General features: G+C 49.0%; 1 protein-coding gene across 1 annotated transcript in view; it reads right to left on the bottom strand.

The window, feature by feature from the left end:
- Positions 1–991, bottom strand: part of LOC115619170 (splicing regulatory glutamine/lysine-rich protein 1-like) — a 36,059-nt gene extending 35,068 nt beyond the window's left edge. The window contains exon 1 of the mRNA XM_030511217.1: positions 739–991. Coding sequence (XP_030367077.1) covers positions 739–899 — 161 coding nt within the window. The 5' untranslated portion in view covers positions 900–991. The remainder of the gene's footprint in view (positions 1–738) is intronic.
- Positions 992–18,374: the final 17,383 nt, after the last annotated feature.

Genomic DNA, 18,374 nt, shown 5'->3' with positions numbered 1-18,374 from the left:
ATTTTCTCAGGGTGGTAGATGGGGAGACAAGAACAGAAATGAATAACCTATCAAAATAAGATATTCTGGAATAATTGTGCAGATCACAATTGCGCAGATCACAATTGCGCAGGTACCGTCCTTCTGTTAACGGCCCTTCAAACAAAAACAACTCGTCCCGCTGTCACTCAACGCCCGGACGGCGCGGCGTGGCAGTACAGCCGGGCGGGGTTTGAGCCTACGACGCTCCCGCCCGACACACTCCCCCAACTACCCACACCTACACCTAGGATGAGTCCGAGAGAAGAGAAAGGTGGAGCCACAGAAAAGAGGTTTTCAGGAAAAAGGGGAGAAACGAGACCTGCGCCGGGGAAGCGCTTCATGGCAGCCTGGGAGCACGCTTCTCGCCAGGCCTTAGACTGTGACTCAGCGCCGGCAACGCCGGCAGCCACCACAAGAACACAAAAGCCACCCTGTTTCCACAGGCCGTTCCGGAAATGCCACAGCTGCTCCCCTCCTCCGAACTGGGACCGCCATCTTAGGTACAGATGAAGCCCCTTTCCTCCAACGCTCCTGCCACATACAAAGGGGTGGGACCACGTGACACCCACCCACCCACCCGTGCAGGAGACTCTGGTGCCCCCATTCAAGATGGCACATAGGATCTTCTGTTTCTTCCCTCCATCCTCTCGACCCCTCCAGGCCTCTTCCTCATCCCAAGTCTCTATCGCTCCGGAGGCCGGTGCAGACCCTACTTACTCCGGGGGATAGAGTCGTAGCTCCTCGATATCTCCCAGGAAGCCGAAAAGAGTCCGCATCTGTTCACTGGTCACTGCCGAGGACAGATTCGTGACCTGGATGACAGAGGTGGGGCCCAAGGGGAAGCCAAGCGGCACCCCAATTCCTCCGCTGTTCATCATGGTGAAATCTGCACGACTGCTCCGCTCGCGGTGATGCCACACACAACCGGAGAGGCGGGCCTGACGACAGAGAAGCGCGCGGTGCCTGCCAGAGCGTCTTAACATGTGGGCGCTCTAGCAGTGAACTCGACCGCCCCCCGTGTTGGCGATAATGCGAAAAATAAAGGAACCTTTTTCAAAGTTAACAAGATAGGGCCCTGGGTGAAGGAGTAGGATAACACCATAAATCAGCCAAACGAGGAAATACCAAGCTGAGCACACAGAGAACAAAAGCTGATGACAAATCCAAAGAGAAGAGTACTTGAACTATGAGTGAACCATCCTAATTAACATAATAAACCCCACCTTCCCTTAGGGAAAGCTTCCCTAGCAACTAAGCCCCTTCCCCACAGAACATGCGCAGTAAAAAGGAGAGATGCTGTGACTTTAAGTAAAGACGGGGAATCTTAAGAGCCAATGGGAATGAGAGTGACTAAATACGACTGTAAAAATACTGCTAACTGTTGCTCGGAATGTATAAAATGTTTATTGTGTGTTAACCGAGGCGCGCTGGCTTTGTGGAGCTACCACTTAGTACCCATTTCTATGCAGACATGAAATAAATAAATAGCTCGACTCTGTGTGTTAATCAGCTCTCTGCACAGAGTGAAGAATCCTGATTTTGGGATAACAACGGGAGGTGTTTCTGGGCAGGCAGCCGGTTTGGGCTCGCGGGGGAGCGGGCGTCCTCGCTCCGCACAGACGTGACTCCGAGCTCGGCCGCAAGGACCCTCCTGCAGGGGGAAGAACCTCTCTCACCTCTGGTTTCCCAAGGAGCCAGCCAGGCCGCCGTTACCAGGGCGGAGCCGCGTCCCGTCCTCCCTTCACGCACACGCTACCCGCCCCAGGCTGCCGGGGGGCTGGATCGCAGGTCCTGCAGGGGGTGCGGAAAAGAGCACCACCGGTGCCCTAATAGCGGGTGAAGTGTGCTCGACGGCCCGGACACCGCACGCAGCGCCCTGCTGGGGTGACTGTTTAATTACCCTAGGGAATAAACCCTTGAAAACTTACCCTAACTACGTTTAAACGGGAATGATTGTAATGGAATAGGTTGTTAATGGTTTTGCTATAACTTGACTGGGAATCTATACCAATTAAATTCATTTTACCTGGAGTTACAGTTAAATCCTTCTGAAAGCCGGTTTTGCCATAAAACGAAGGACAAGTGACCTGGACAGGAGATTAAATTTTTGGGAATAAAATGGCAAGATGGATGTCATGATATCCCAATGCATGTGATCAACAAGATAACAGCAATGTCTCCACCAACTAACAAGAAAGAAACACAAGCTTTCTTAGGCGTTGTGGGGTTCTGGAGAATGCACATCCCAAATTACAGTCTGATTGTAAGCCCTCTCTATCACATGACCCAGAAGAAAAATTATTTCAAATGGGGCCCTGAGCAACAACAAGCCTTTGAACAAATTAAATGGGAGATAGTTCATGCAGTAGCCCTTGGACCACTCCAGACTGGGCAAGATGTGAAAATTGTGCTCTACACCGCAGCCAGGGAGAATGGTCCTACCTGGAGCCTCTTGCAGAAATGTCCAGGGGAGACTCGAGGTCGACCCCTCGGCTTTTGGAGTTGGGGATACAGAGGATCTGAGGCCAGCTATACTCCATCTGAAAAAGAGACACTGGCAGCCTATGAAGGGGTTCAAGCTGCTTCAGAAGTAATTGGTACTGAAGCACAGCTCCTCCTGGCACCCTGGTTGCCTGTGCTGGGCTGGATGTTCAAAGGGAAGGTCTCCTCTACACATCATGCAACAGATGCTACATGGAGCAAATGGGTTGCAAAGATCACACGGCGAGCTTGAATAGGAAATCCCAGTTGTCCAGGAATCTTGGAAGTGATTATGGACTGGACAGAAGGCAAAGATTTTGGAATGTCACCAGAGGAGGAGGTAACTCATGCTGAAGAGGCCCCACTGTACAACAATCTATCAGAAAGCGAGAAGCAGTATGCCTCGTTTACTGATGTGTCCTGCCATGTTGTGGGAAAGCATCGGAGATGGAATGTGGCTGTATGGAGGCCTTGAATTGGAAAAATAATACCAGTATTGCTCATATCAGTTTGTGGGAGAGGATGGAAACTATTTCATTATTGCCAGAGAGAAGTAACTGCTTGGCTGGAGAAGAAAGGGTTAAAGAAGAAGCAAAGTACACTGTGTGATTAAGCAGAGCAACCCAGCTGGCCAGGAGCAGGAGAACAGAAAGATAAGGAACTGGTTGTTTTGGGACTGTTTGTGAAATGATGAAGAATGTTGAAAAAAAACAAAACTGTAAACCAGGAACTAAACATGTTGTGATAAAATAGTTTGGCATAAGAGTTAGAGCAATAGGCTAAAGATAGCTTTGCTAGAATGGTATAAAAGCTAGAGCAATAGGCAATAAAGTGATTCGCTGCATGAAGATGCTCTGAGTCCGTGCCTTACATACGCCACATCAGTCAACCAAATTCTTTTTATCTGAGACATCATAGAAAAAAAAATGAATAATGGTACACTGCACACTTAAAAAGTCTGATCGTGCATGTCCTGCTGCATTTCACAATGAGGAGGTCTGGGCACAATCGCATTTTACCACTAGTTCTAGTTCCCAGCCTCCTTCATGGCATCTGAATATAGGCTTCCACTGACAATAAAAGGATCAGAATCTTTTAAAAATTTTAAACTGCTCACCCTTTAATAGCCCCATATGGCCAGTGCAAAAGTCTAATGGAGAGTGGAGACTAACAGTAGACTATCGTGGCCTGAATGAAGTCACACCACCATTGAGTGCTGCTGTACCAGACATGCTAGAACTTCAATATGAACTGGAGTCAAAGGCAGCCAAGTGGGATGCCACAAGTGATATTGCCAATGCATTTTTCTCAATCCCTTTGGCAGCAGAATGCAGGCCACAGTTCGCTTTTACTTGGAGGGGCGTCCAGTACACTTGGAACCGACTGCCCCAGGGGTGGATGGAAACACAGCCCTACCATCTGCCATGGATTGATCCAGAGTGCACTGGAACAGGTGCAAGCTCCAGAACACCTGCATTACATTGATGACATCATCGTGTGGGGTGATACAGAGGAAGAAGTTTTTGAGAAAGGGAGGAAAATAATCCAAATCCTACTGAAGGCCGGTTTTGCCATAAAACGGAGTAAGGTCAAGGGACCTGCACAGGAGATTCGATTTCTGGGAATAAAATGGCAAGATGGACATCACCAGATCCCCACAGATGTGGTCAACAAGATAACAGCAATGTCTTCACCAACTAACAAGAAAGAAACACAAGCTTTCTTAGGTGTTGTGGGGTTCTGGAGAATGCACATCCCAAATTACAGTTCGATTGTAAGCCCTCTGTGGCGGGCTGAAAGACACGGACTCAGCGTATGCTCAAGCCCAACCAAATCCATTTATTTCTCTCACTGCCTTGCTTTTATAGTTACATTTCAGGAACTCGACTGTGCAGCCAAACAGGATGTTTATGCACACAGCAAACACTCTTTCCTAAACATACGAACGCTGCCCCAGTGTTCCGGGACAAAGGGTGATCTGACCTGTTCTGGTGTTCCATAAACAAGTCATAAAGTGACCACCACTATCGCACATTCCTGTTTCACACCCACACACAGCTGTGCTTTGAACTCCTGAGAAAGGCTGGTCAAGACCTTTCAAGGCACTATTTATGCTTCTGTTTGCTTCTTGCTAAAGCTCTTAAAGATACAGTTACATTCTTCGGGTCATGCAATGTTTTGCAAGATCTCTCCACATTTCCCCCTTTTTTGTTTGCCAGTAGCATGATCAGCGCTGCCATCACTCTTGCTTCCATTTTTTGCAAGCTTCTTGTGATTCTCCATTGGAACTTCAAGACTATAAAAATTATTATTACAGCAAGAATACCAATACCAACAAATATCCAAATTTGTAAGTTTAGTCTGGAAAACCATGTTGAGGGGTTTACCCATTTTACACTGTCAGCCAAATCATCCATCAAACTTTTTTGAGTTAGAATTTTTAATGGTTTCAATTGTTCTGTTGGACTATAGCTGAGACTCTTAACTTCAGCTGCAACATATACAGAAAAGGCTCCTTGCAAGTGAGCTTTAACCTGTTCCCAGTCTGTAATAGACTGATTCCACTTTAGTGTTCATAGAATCATAGAATAGTAAGGGTTGGAAAGGACCTTAAGATCATCTAGTTCCAATCCCCCTGCCATGGGCAGGGACACCTCACACTAAACCATGTGGTCAAAGGCTCTGTCCAACCTGGCCTTGAACACTGCCAGGGATGGAGCATCCACAACCTCCCTGGGCAACCCATTCCAGTGCTTCACCACCCTCACTGTAAAGAACTTCTTCCTTATATCCAATCTAAACTTCCCCTGTTTAAGTTTGAACCCATTACCCCTTGTCCTACCACTACAGTCCCTAAGGAAGAGTCCCTCCCCAGCATCCTTGTAGACCCCCTTCAGATACTGGAAGGCTGCTATGAGGTCTCCACACAGCCTTCTCTTCTCCAGGCTGAACAGCCCCAACTCTCTCAGCCTGTCTTCATACGGGAGGTGCTCCAGCCCTCTTATCATCCTCGTGGCCCTCCTCTGGACTCGCTCCAACAGCTCCATGTCCTTTTTATGTTGAGGACACCAGAACTGTACGCAGTACTCCAAGTGAGGTCTCGCAAGAGCAGAGTAGAGGGGCAGGATCACCTCCTTCGACCTGCTGGTCACGCTTCTTTTGATGCAGCCCAGGATACAGTTGGCTTTCTGGGCTGCAAGCGCACACTGCTGGCTCATGTTAAGCTTCTCATCAACCAACACCCCCAAGTCCTTCTCTGCAGGGCTGCTCTGAATCTCTTCTCTGCCCAACCTGTAGCAGTGCCTGGGATTGCCCCGACTCAGGTGGAGGACCTTACACTTGGCTTGGTTAAACTTCATAAGGTTGGCATTGGCCCACCTCACAAGCATGTCAAGGTCCCTCTGGATGGCATCCCTTCCCTCCAGCGTATCAACCGAACCACACAGCTTGGTGTCGTCGGCAAACTTGCTGAGGGCGCACTCAATCCCACTGTCCATGTCGCCGACAAAGATGTTGAACAGGACCGGTCCCAACACCAATCCCTGAGGGACACCACTCATTACAGGTTTCCAACTGGACATTGAGCCATTTACCACAACTCTTTGCGTGCGGCCATCAAGCCAGTTCTTTATCCACCGAGTGGTCCATCTATCAAATTGATGTCTCTCCAATTTAGAGACAAGGATATCATGCGGGACAGTGTCGAACGCTTTGCACAAGTCCGGGTAGATGACATCAACTGCTCTGCCGCTGTCCATCAGTTCCATGGCTCCATCATAGAAGGCCACCAAATTGGTCAGGCAGGATTTCCCCTTAGTGAAGCCATGTTGGCTGTCACCAACCACCTCCTTGTTTTTCATGTGCCTTAGCATGTTTTCCAGGAGAAACTGTTCCAAGGTTTTGCCAGGCACAGAGGTGAGGCTGAATGGTCTGTAGTTTCCCGGGTCTTCCACCTTCTCCTTCTTGAAAATGGGGGTTATATTACCCTTCTTCCAGTCATCGGGAACTTCACCTGACTGCCAGGATTTTTCAAATATGATGGACAGTGGTTTAGCAACTTCATTCGCCAGCTCCTTCAGGACCCGTGGATGGATTTCATCAGGTCCCATGGACTTGTGCACGTTCAGGTTCTTAAGATGGTCTCGAACCTGATCCTCTCCTACAGTGGGCCTAAGGTCTTCATTCTCACAGCCCCTGCATTTGCTTTCCAAGACTTTGGTGGTGTGGTCAGAGCATTTGCTGGTGAAGACTGAGGCAAAGAAGTCATTAAGAACCTCAGCCTTCTCCAAATCCATGGTAGCCAGTTCTCCTGATAGCTTCTGGAGAGGGCCCACATTGTCCCTAGTCTGTCTTTTATTTGCTACGTGTCTATAGAATCCTTTCCTGTTATCTTTTACATCCCTTGCCAAACTTAATTCTAGCTGGGCCTTAGCTTTCCTAACCTGGTCCCTAGCTTCCCGGGCAATGCTCCTATATTCTTCCCAGGCCGCCTGTCCTCACTTCCACCTTCTATAAGCTTCTTTTTTCCCTCTAAGCTGCCTCTACAGCTCCTTGTCCATCCACGGAGGTCTCCTGGCCCTCCTGCTGCACTTTCTTCTAGTCGGGATGCAACACTCTTGAGCACGTAGCAGGTGATCCTTGAATATCAACCAGCAGTCTTGGGCCCCCCTGCCTCCTAGGACTATATCCCATGGAACCTTACTAAGGAGGTTCCTGAAGAGGCCAAAGTCTGCTTTCTTGAAGTCCAGGGCAGTGAGCTTGCTGCATGCTCTTCTCACTGTCCTGAGGATCTCAAACTCAACCATCTCGTGATCACTAGAGCCAAGGCTGCCCTGGAGTGTCACATTTCCAACCAGTCCCTCCCTGTTGGTGAGCACGAGGTCAAGCATGGCACCTCTCCTTGTTGGCTCTTCTATTGCTTGAAAGAGGAAGTTGTCTTCCACACAATTGAGGAACCTCCTGGATTGCTTGTGCCGGGCCATACTGTCCCTCCAACAGATGTCAGGATAGTTGAAGTCCCCCATGAGGACAAGGGCCTGCGAGCGTGAGGCTGCTCCTATCTGTCTGTAGAGCGCTTCATCCACAGAGTCCTCTTGATCAGGCGGCCTGTAACAGATCCCCACCGTAATGTCCCCCATTGCTCTTTTCCCTTTGATCCTGACCCACAAACACTCTGTTACCTCATCACCCGTCCCCAGACAGAGTTCCATACTCTCTAGCCTATCACTGACATAGATAGCAACACCCCCTCCCCGTCTGCCTGGCCTGTCTTTTCTAAACAGCCTGTAACCTTCCATTCCGACACTCCAGTCATAGGAGCCATCCCACCATGTTTCTGTGATACCAATGACATCATATTCCTGTAGCCTTGCACACATCTCTAATTCCTCTTGCTTGTTCCCCATACTATGGGCGTTTGTATAGAGGCACCTTAGCCAAGCTCCAAATGAAGCTGACTCAATGGCTGGGGCAGCTGGAACATCTCTACATCACTCCAAGCACTTATTACAGGTGCTGGCAACTGACTGGGAGTGTTGGGATGGGTCAAAAAAAAGCTTATAGAAGGTGGAAGCGAGGACAGGCGGCCTGGGAAGAATATAGGAGCATTGCCCGGGAAGCTAGGGACCAGGTTAGGAAAGCTAAGGCCCAGCTAGAATTAAGTTTGGCAAGGGATTTAAAAGATAACAGGAAAGGATTCTATAGATACGTAGCAAATAAAAGACAGACTAGGGACAATATGGGCCCTCTCCGGAAGCTATCAGGAGAACTGGCTACCATGGATTTGGAGAAGGCTGAGGTTTTTAATGACTTCTTTGCCACAGTCTTCACCAGCAAATGCTCTGACCACACCACCAAAGTCTCGGAAGGCAGATGCAGGGGCTGTGAGAATGAAGACCTTAGGCCCACTGTAGGAGAGGATCAGGTTCGAGACCATCTTAAGAACCTGAACGTGCACAAGTCCATGGGACCTGATGAAATCCATCCACGGGTCCTGAAGGAGCTGGCGAATGAAGTTGCTAAACCACTGTCCATCATATTTGAAAAATCCTGGCAGTCAGGTGAAGTTCCCGATGACTGGAAGAAGGGTAATATAACCCCCATTTTCAAGAAGGAGAAGGTGGAAGACCCGGGAAACTACAGACCATTCAGCCTCACCTCTGTGCCTGGCAAAACCTTGGAACAGTTTCTCCTGGAAAACATGCTAAGGCACATGAAAAACAAGGAGGTGGTTGGTGACAGCCAACATGGCTTCACTAAGGGGAAATCCTGCCTGACCAATTTGGTGGCCTTCTATGATGGAGCCATGGAACTGATGGACAGCGGCAGAGCAGTTGACGTCATCTACCCGGACTTGTGCAAAGCGTTCGACACTGTCCCGCATGATATCCTTGTCTCTAAATTGGAGAGACATCAATTTGATAGATGGACCACTCGGTGGATAAAGAACTGGCTTGATGGCCGCACGCAAAGAGTTGTGGTAAATGGCTCAATGTCCAGTTGGAAACCTGTAATGAGTGGTGTCCCTCAGGGATTGGTGTTGGGACCGGTCCTGTTCAACATCTTTGTCGGCGACATGGACAGTGGGATTGAGTGCGCCCTCAGCAAGTTTGCCGACGACACCAAGCTGTGTGGTTCGGTTGATACGCTGGAGGGAAGGGATGCCATCCAGAGGGACCTTGACACACTTGTGAGGTGGGCCAATGCCAACCTTATGAAGTTTAACCAAGCCAAGTGTAAGGTCCTCCACCTGGGTCAGGGCAATCCCAGGCACAGCTACAGGTTGGGTGGAGAAGAGATTCAGAGCAGCCCTGCAGAGAAGGACTTGGGGGTGTTGGTTGATGAGAAGCTTAACATGAGCCGGCAGTGTGCGCTTGCAGCCCAGAAAGCCAACTGTATCCTGGGTTGCATCAAAAGAAGCGTGACCAGCAGGTCGAAGGAGGTGATCCTGCCCCTCTACTCTGCTCTTGCGAGACCTCACTTGGAGTACTGTGTACAGTTCTGGTGTCCCCAACATAAAAAGGACATGGAGCTGTTGGAGCGAGTCCAGAGGAGGGCCACGAGGATGATAAGAGGGCTGGAGCACCTCCCGTATGAAGACAGGCTGAGAGAGTTGGGGCTGTTCAGCCCCGAGAAGAGAAGGCTGCGTGGAGACCTCATAGCAGCCTTCCAGTATCTGAAGGGGGTCTACAAGGATGCTGGGGAGGGACTCTTCCTTAGGGACTGTAGTGGTAGGACAAGGGGTAATGGGTTCAAACTTAAACAGGGGAAGTTTAGATTGGATATAAGGAAAAAGTTCTTTACAGTGAGGGTGGCGAAGCACTGGAATGGGTTGCCCAGGGAGGTTGTGGATGCTCCATCCCTGGCAGTGTTCAAGGCCAGGTTGGACAGAGCCTTTGACCACATGGTTTAGTGTGAGGTGTCCCTGCCCATGGCAGGGGGATTGGAACTAGATGATCTTAAGGTCCTTTCCAACCCTTACTATTCTATGATTCTATGATTCTATGATCCGAGCCCCTGGCAGGCAACACACCTCCCTCGAGGCTGGATCAGGCTGGCAGATGGGTGCCTCTGTGCCTTTCAAAGTAGAGTCCCCTACTACTATGACCCGCTGCTTTTTCCTGGAGGCACCAGTAGTGATCGTCTTTACTGGTGCATCAGCAGGATACTCATTAGGTGTGGTGGGTGCTTTCTCATTAGCCCCCTGCAGAACTGCAAAGAGGTTCTGGTGGGGACATCAGATTTAGGAGGAAGGCCCTTGTCGTTAATTGTCCTCTTCCTTCTTTTTTTGTTAGTTTTTCTCGTAACTAATTCCCAGCTTCCTGGGTTGCTGCCCTCCTTCTTTCCTATATGAGCAATGCTTGACGTTTGCGGCCCTTGCACAGTTTGGGCCTGGAGCAAGCAGCCCAGCTTCCTCTCAGCTTCCCTGGCATCTTTTAGCTCTCCAACAGCCTCCCGCAGCTCAGACACCTGCTGCAGGAGGACCTCCACCAGGGCGCACCGAGTGCAGCCGTGTCCATTGCGCACCCTTTCCTCAAGAGACCAGTCGAGGCACTTTCTACACTCCGAGGTCTGCGCCGCAGCCTCCCCTCTCATCGGCTCTGTCTGGGTGCCTACGCTGGCCACTGCCGGGGCAGAGCTCCCAGAGCGGGCCCTGCTCCTGAGGCGAGTGCTCACCATCCCGCTCGCTGCCCTCTCGCCCTGCCTGCGCGAACTGCCGCGCAAACAGTATGGTTGTTTGACCATAATTGTCCATATGGACCCCAATCTAACATATCAAAATCAACTGAACTTTGTCTTCTTGTTTGTGATAATCGACAGGGTTTCCAAATAAGACAATGATAAGTATCAATCATTTCAAAATGACACTTGGGAGTATTTAGAGGTGGAAAAAGGTTCTCTGAAATATTAATTGACTGCATACCAGGTAAGGTAAAAAATGTTAGATTCCCCTTTTTAGCAAATAAATGCCATTGTTCCTGAACTCATACACATCCTTCCGATTCATCGTTACTAGTAAAGCACATAGGAGCTAACTCTGTTCGAAACTCATACGTATTATTAATCATCAACCAGTCACTAAGATTTGACAACGGGCCCAATGGTGGTAGCCATACCCACCAGCCCAGTGTGTTGTTATTTGAAATCGAAGGATCTGGATCCCAACAAGTAACAGGCCTAAACAATGGTGGATCCACTATGTGTGCCCAGTTTATGTTACCTTGAACTGGCCATAAGATCATTAAGAGGATCAGTAAGAACACCCATTTTCTCCATTTTACCTTGGAATTGCTAGCTACTTGTCCTGGGTTCAGCTACAGCAGTCTTTTTTTCTCCTTCTTTTTAGCTGGTGCAGTGCTGTGGTTTTGACTTTCAGCCTGGGAACAACGCTGATAACACTCATGTTTTCAGTTGTTGCTAAGTAACGTTTACTCCAACCAAGGACTTTCTCAGTCTCATGCTCTGCCAGGGAGGAGGGGAAGCCGGGAGGAAGCAGAGACAGGACACCTGACCCAAACTAGCCAAAGGGGTATTCCATACCATGGCACGTCATGCCCAGTATATAAACCAGGGGGAGTTACCCGGAAGGCCCAGATCACTGCTCGGGTCAGGCTGCGTATCAGTCGGTGGGTGGTGAGCAATTGTATCCTCTCCCCTTGTTATTTCCCTTATCATTATTATTATTAGTGGTAGCAGTAGTGGTTTTGTATTATACCTTAGTTGTGGGACTGCTCTTATCTCAACCCGTGGGAGTTACATTCTTTCAATTCTCCTCCCCATCCCTCTGGGAGTGGGGGGAGGAAGAAAGGGGGGAGTGAGCGAGCGACTGCGAGGTTCTGAGTTACCGGCTAGGCTTAAACCATGACAGTTCTTTGTGGCACCCAACATGGGGCACGAAGGTTTGAGATAATGACAGATCTGACCGGAGTGTGTCTAATCATATTTGTGATAAGCATTCATTGTTACTACTCATCACAATGTTGATTTATTGGCTCTCAGAGTTGTTGCGCTTGATCTCAGAGTTTCAGCATGTCGTACCTTACTTACAGACAGTATTTGATGTTTTAGTGTTTATCGGCTGGGGGGCCTGGGCTAAGGTTCTTGTTTCACTGTACTTCATGGTAATGACTTGTAATACAATAGACTCATTGATCATGAAACTGGTCTGGCTTGCGTTCCCAGTGTGGTCATCACCTCTATACTTTGAAAGGTATATAATGAAATTTTTTAACAATTACGTATATTTTTTTTTTCCTTGGGGGGTCAACCTATGAAGGAGGCATTCCCTTACACACCCCGTTCCCCCACCAGCCTATTGACAACAGCATTTGAGAGTTCTGAAGGTTTTGGATGGCCTTTGAACACCCTTGAGACCTGCCTGCTGATTGTGCTGGGGATCAGCATGTTGGCACACATACGGAGTGTGTTTTATCCATGGCCATCCCCCCCTGGGAACACCCTATTTTGTCTGATCTCGAAAGTTAAGCAGTATCAGGGTTAGACGATGATGTAGGAGGACCACCAAGAGATTTTCTCTGAGGCTGGACAGTCATGAGTGGCAGGGTGTGGGGGACAGTATGGGCAAGTATCTAGGCCAGTGGGCCCCTCCACTGCTTTGGAACTTTACCACTGAACAAGGGCTAAATCTGGAAAAACTAGTAAAACACTTAAATGAGGTGTGCTGTCATCCTGGTTATACCTGAGAGGGGACAAACCATGGCAACGTGCTGGGGCTTGGCCTACGCCTACAGAGCCCTGCTCAACACTATCCAGCACCTTCAAAGGGAAAAAAATGTCTCTGGATCTGATGGCAAAGCATCAGAGAAAGCAGCTACTCTAACTCCAAGCACAGCAGCTACACCAACCCCAGTGACAAGCACAGCAGCTACTCAAACCCTGACAGCAACAGACAATGCAGCTGTTGGTGTTACTCAACCCTCAAGCACACCTGCACCAACCCCAGCAACAGACACTGCAGCCACTCCAACCACAGTGACAAACACTGCAGCTAAACCAAATGGCCAATTTGTGACAATATCGGTTGCCCCTGTAAGCAAAAGCAAACAAGAGGCACAAAAAGCAACCCGTGCAGTGAAGAAAGATGAAGTCCTAATGCACTTACTACAGGGGACAGCATCTGAACAAGAGTTACTACTACTTGTATCAGAGGAAGATGAAGAAGAAGAAGAGGTGACTTCTCAACCCTGGATCTCGACCAAGCTGCGGAATATGCAAAAAGATTTCAGCCATCTTCCAGGGAAGCACGTCGTCACCTGGTTGCTCCGGTGCTGGGACAATGGGGCCGACGGTCACGAACTAGAAGGTAGGGAAGCGAAGCAGCTGGGATCACTTGCTAGGGAAGGAGAAACTGACAAAGCGACTGCAATAGACAAACAAGCCGTCAGCCTTTGGAGGCGGCTCATATCTCTCTCTTTGTGTCTGGGTATGGGGGTGTGTATATATATATCAGAAAAAAGTGATGGTATATTGAAAAAATGAAAATGAGCATGACGTGAATGGTATGCAATAAGGGGTGGATACCTTCCTGGGTTCAGCTATAGCACCCATTTCTCTCTTTCTTAGTAGCTGGTGCAGTGCTGTGGTTTTGACTTTCAGCCTGGGAACAAGGGTGATAACACCAATGTTTTTAGTTGTTGCTAAGTAATGTTTATTCCGACCAAGTACTTTCTCAGTCTCATGCTCTGCCAGGGAGGAGGGGAAGCCAGGAGGAAGCAGAGACAGGACACCAGACCCAAACTGGCCAAAGGAGTATTTCATACCACAGCACGTCATGCCCAGTATAGAAAGTGGGGGGAGTTACCCGGAAGGCCCAGGTCGCTGCTCGGGTCTGGCTGGGTATCAGTCGGTGGGTGTTGAGCAATTGTATCCTCTCCCCTTGTTATTTCCTTTATCATTATTATTATTGCTGGTAGTAGTAGTGGTTTTGTATTATACCTTAGTTACTGGACTGTTTTTATCTCAACCCGTGGGAGTTACATTCTTCCGATTCTCCTACCCATCCCTCCGGGAGTGGCGGGAGGAAGAAGTGGGGGGAAGTGAGCGAGCGGCTACGTGGTTCCGAGTTACTGGCTGCACTTAAACCACGACAGTTCAGCCATTCTAGAGATGACCTATCGTAGGCCAGATGCCGAGAATACATCCGTAGATCCAGATGAAGTCGAATGTACACGACCCATGTGGCAGAAACTTACACAGAGTGCACCATCATCATATGCCCACTCATTGGAATCAATGACCTGGAATAACATAGCACCACAAACAGTGGATGACCTGATTCGTCAACTCTGAGAGTTCAAATACAATCTCACCCCTTCCATCATTTCAGCTGTGGAAAAACTGTCCCAGGAGTTCACAAAATTGAGAGACGATTTATCCGATCTATCCAGCTCCCCACGTGTACCAACCCATGTCTCAACTATTAACAGAAGGCGCCCTACTGCTCGAGAAAGAAAATATAGGAGGTACACGCCACGGGCCACCCTATGGTTTTACCTGCGGGATCACAGAGAAGACATGAGAAAGTGGGATGGAAAACCTACCTCAGTTCTGGAGCAACGGGTGCGTGAACAATGGTCAAGGATGATCCTCCCAGGAAAGCTGCTGCTCCAGTCTCTGGTGAGCAGCTTCCCAGATGGAGTGGAAGAGCTGATTTTACTCCAGCTCCTGTGAAAAGGAATACTAATCCCTTTCTACAAGACATAAGTGGACAGTCTTGTGATCACTATTAGAGGGGACCTGCCTCCAGCCAGGTGGAGGAGAGGGACAATCGGGTTTACTGGACTGTGTGGATCAGATGGCCTGGCACATTAGTCCCACAGGAGTATAAGGCTCTAGTAGATACCGGTGCACAGTGTACTCTGATGCCATCAAGGTATCAAGGGGTGAAACCCATTTATATTTCTGGAGTGACAGGAGGATCCCAAGAGTTGACTGTACTGGAGGCTGAAATCAGCCTGACTGGGAGGAAGTGGCAAAAGCACCCCATTGTGACTGGTCCAGGGGCTCCATGCATCCTTGGCATAGACTATCTCAGGAGAGGGTACTTCAAAGACCCAAAAGGATACCGATGGGCTTTTGGTATCGCTGCCTTGGAGAAGGAGGAAATTAAGCAGCTGTCCAGCTTGCCCAGTCTCTCAGAAGATCCTTCTGTTGTGGGGTTGCTGAAGGTCAAAGAACAAGTGCCAATCGCGACCACAACAGTGCACCGGCGGCAATATCGCACCATATGAGACTCCCTGATTCCCATCCATAAGCTGATCCATAGACTGGAGAGCCAAGGAGTGATCAGCAGGACCCGCTCACCCTTTAATAGCCCCATATGGCCAGTGCAAAAGTCTAATGGTGAGTGGAGACTAACAGTAGACTATCGTGGCCTGAATGAAGTCACACCACCATTGAGTGCTGCTGTACCAGACATGCTAGAACTTCAATATGAACTGGAGTCAAAGGCAGCCAAGTGCGATGCCACAACTGATATTGCCAATGCATTTTTCTCAATCCCTTTGGTAGCAGAATGCAGGCCACAGTTCGCTTTTACTTGGAGGGGCATTCAGTACACTTGGAACCGACTGCCCCAGGGGTGGGTGGAAACACAGCCCTACCATCTGCCATGGATTGATCCAGAGTGCACTGGAACAGGGGCAAGCTCCAGAACACCTGCAATACATTGATGACATCATCATGTGGGGTGATACAGTGGAGGAAGTTTCTGAGAAAGGGAGGAAGATACTCCAAATCCTGCTGAAGGCCGGTTTTGCCATAAAATGGAGTAAGGTCAAGGGACTTGCACAGGAGATTCAATTTTTGGGAATAAAATGGCAAGATGGACGTCGCCAGATCCCCACAGACGTGATCAACAAGATAACAGCAATGTCTCCACCAACTAACAAGAAAGAAACACAAGCTTTCTTAGGTGTTGTGGGGTTCTGGAGAATGCACATCCCAAATTACAGTCTGATTGTAAGCCCTCTCTATCACGTGACCCGGAAGAAGAATGATTTCAAATGGGGCCCTGAGCAACAACAAGCCTTTGAACAAATGAAACGAGAAATAGTTCATGCAGTAGCCCTTGGACCAGTCCGGGCTGGGCCAGATGTGAAAATTCTGCTCTATACGACAGCTAGGGAGAATGGTCCTACCTGTAGCCTCTGGCAGAAAGCTCCAGGGGAGACTCGAGGTCAACCCCTCGGCTTTTGGAGTCAGTGATATAGAGGATCAAAGGCCACATATACTCCCACTGAAAAAGAGATACTGGCAGCCTATGAAGGGGTTCGAGCTGCTTCAGAAGTGATTGGAACTGAAGCGCAGCTCCTCCTGGCACCCCGGTTGCCTGTGCTGGGCTGGATGTTCAAAGGCAGGTTCTCCTCTACACATCATGCAACCGATGCTACATGGAGTAAGAGGGCTGCACTAAATACACAATGAGCTCGAATAGGAAATCTCAGTCGTCCAGGAATTCTAGAAGTCATCATGGACTGGCCAGAGGGCAAAGATTTTGGGATGTTACCAGAAGAGGAGGTGATGCGTTCTGAAGAGGCCCCACCATATATTGAACGGTCAGAGAGTGAAAAGAAATATGCCTTGTTTACTGATGGGTCCTGCCATATTGTGGGAATGCATCCGAGATGGAAGGCAGTTGTGTGGAGTCCCCTGTGACAAGATGCAGAAACTGCTGAAGGAGAGGGTGAATCAAGTCAGTTTGCAGAGATGAAAGCCATCCAGCTGGCCTTGGACATTGCTGAACGAGAAAAATGGCCAGTACTTTATACTGACTCATGGATGGTGGCAAATGCCCTGTGGGGGTGGTTGCAGCAATGGAAGCAGAGCAACTGGCAATGCAGAGGTAAACCCATCTGGGCTGCTGCATTGTGGCAAGATATCGCTGCTCGGGTGCAGAACCTGGTGGTGAAGCTACGCCACGTAGATGCTCATGTACCCAAGATTTGGGCCACTGAGAAACACCAGAAGAACCAGCAAGTGGATAAAGCTGCTAAGATTGAAGTGGCTCAGATGGACTCAGATTGGCAACAGAAGGGTGAATTATTTTCAGCCCGGTGGGCCCATGACACCTCAGGCCATCAAGGCAGAGATGCAACATATGGATGGGCTCGTGATCGAGGGGTGGACTTAACGATGGACACTATTGCCCAGGTTATTCACGAATGTGAAACATGTGCTGCAATTAAGCAAGCCAAGCAGTTAAAGCCTCTCTGGTATGGAGGACGATGGCTGAAGTACAAGTATGGGGAGGCCTGGCAGATTGACTATATCACACTCCCACCGACCCGCCAAGGCAAGCGCTGTGTACTTACCATGGTGGAAGCAACCACTGGATGGGTGGAAACATACGCTGTGGCCCACACCACTGTCCGGAACAGTATCCTGGGCCTTGAGAAACAAGTTTTGTGGTAACATGGCACCCCAGAGAGAATTGAGTCAGACAATGGGACTCATTTCCCGAACAACCTTATAGATACTTAGGCCAAAGAGCATGGCATTGAGTGGGTATATCACATCCCCTACCATGCACCAGCCTCTGGGAAAATCGAACGGTACAATGGGCTGTTAAAAACTACACTGAGAGCAATGGGTGGTGGGACTTTCAAACATTGGGATACACATTCACCAAAAGCCACCTGGTTGATCAACATGAGGGGATCTGCCAACAGGGCTGGCCCAGCCCAATCAGAACTTTTATGTACTGTAGAGGGGGATAAACTTCCTGTGGTGCACATAAAGAATTTGTTGGGGAAGACAGTCTGGGTTATTCCTGCTTCAGGTAAAGGCAAACCCACTCGTGGGGTTGCTTTTGCTCAGGGATCTGGATATACTTGGTGGGTAACGCGAGAAGATGGGGAAGTCCGATGTGTACCTCAAGGGGATTTGATTTTGGGGGAAAACAGCCAATGAACTCAATTGTATGCTGCTGCCTGCTCTATAACACTTTTATAACCCACCAGCTAGATATCTTCAGGTCGCCAGCAACTGACCCTGACTTCCCTCCGATCATCACCCCAACAAAGAATGAACTTTGATGAAACCAGACGAGCTCAGCAGTGACCAGACAAGTTTGGTGGTGTCATCAGCAGGCAACAACCCAACACTCCACACCGTCCCTCCTGCCCTGAAAGACTCTTACAGGAGATGTAGCCTGACATCATGGTCTCGATGAGTTCAGGAACTTTATAGGGATTGGTCCATGGACTAGGGAATGATATCTCTTTCTTTGTGTGTGGGTGTGGGTCTGTATATATATATATATAAGACAAAAGCAGTGGTATATTGAAAAATGTGAGATTTGAGCATGACGTGAATGGTATGGAATAAGGGGTGGATACTGTCCTGGGTTCAGC

Source organism: Strigops habroptila, chromosome W (assembly GCF_004027225.2).
Source record: "Strigops habroptila isolate Jane chromosome W, bStrHab1.2.pri, whole genome shotgun sequence".
Classification (NCBI taxonomy): domain Eukaryota; kingdom Metazoa; phylum Chordata; class Aves; order Psittaciformes; family Psittacidae; genus Strigops; species Strigops habroptila.
This window is presented reverse-complemented; position numbering and strand designations above follow the sequence as displayed.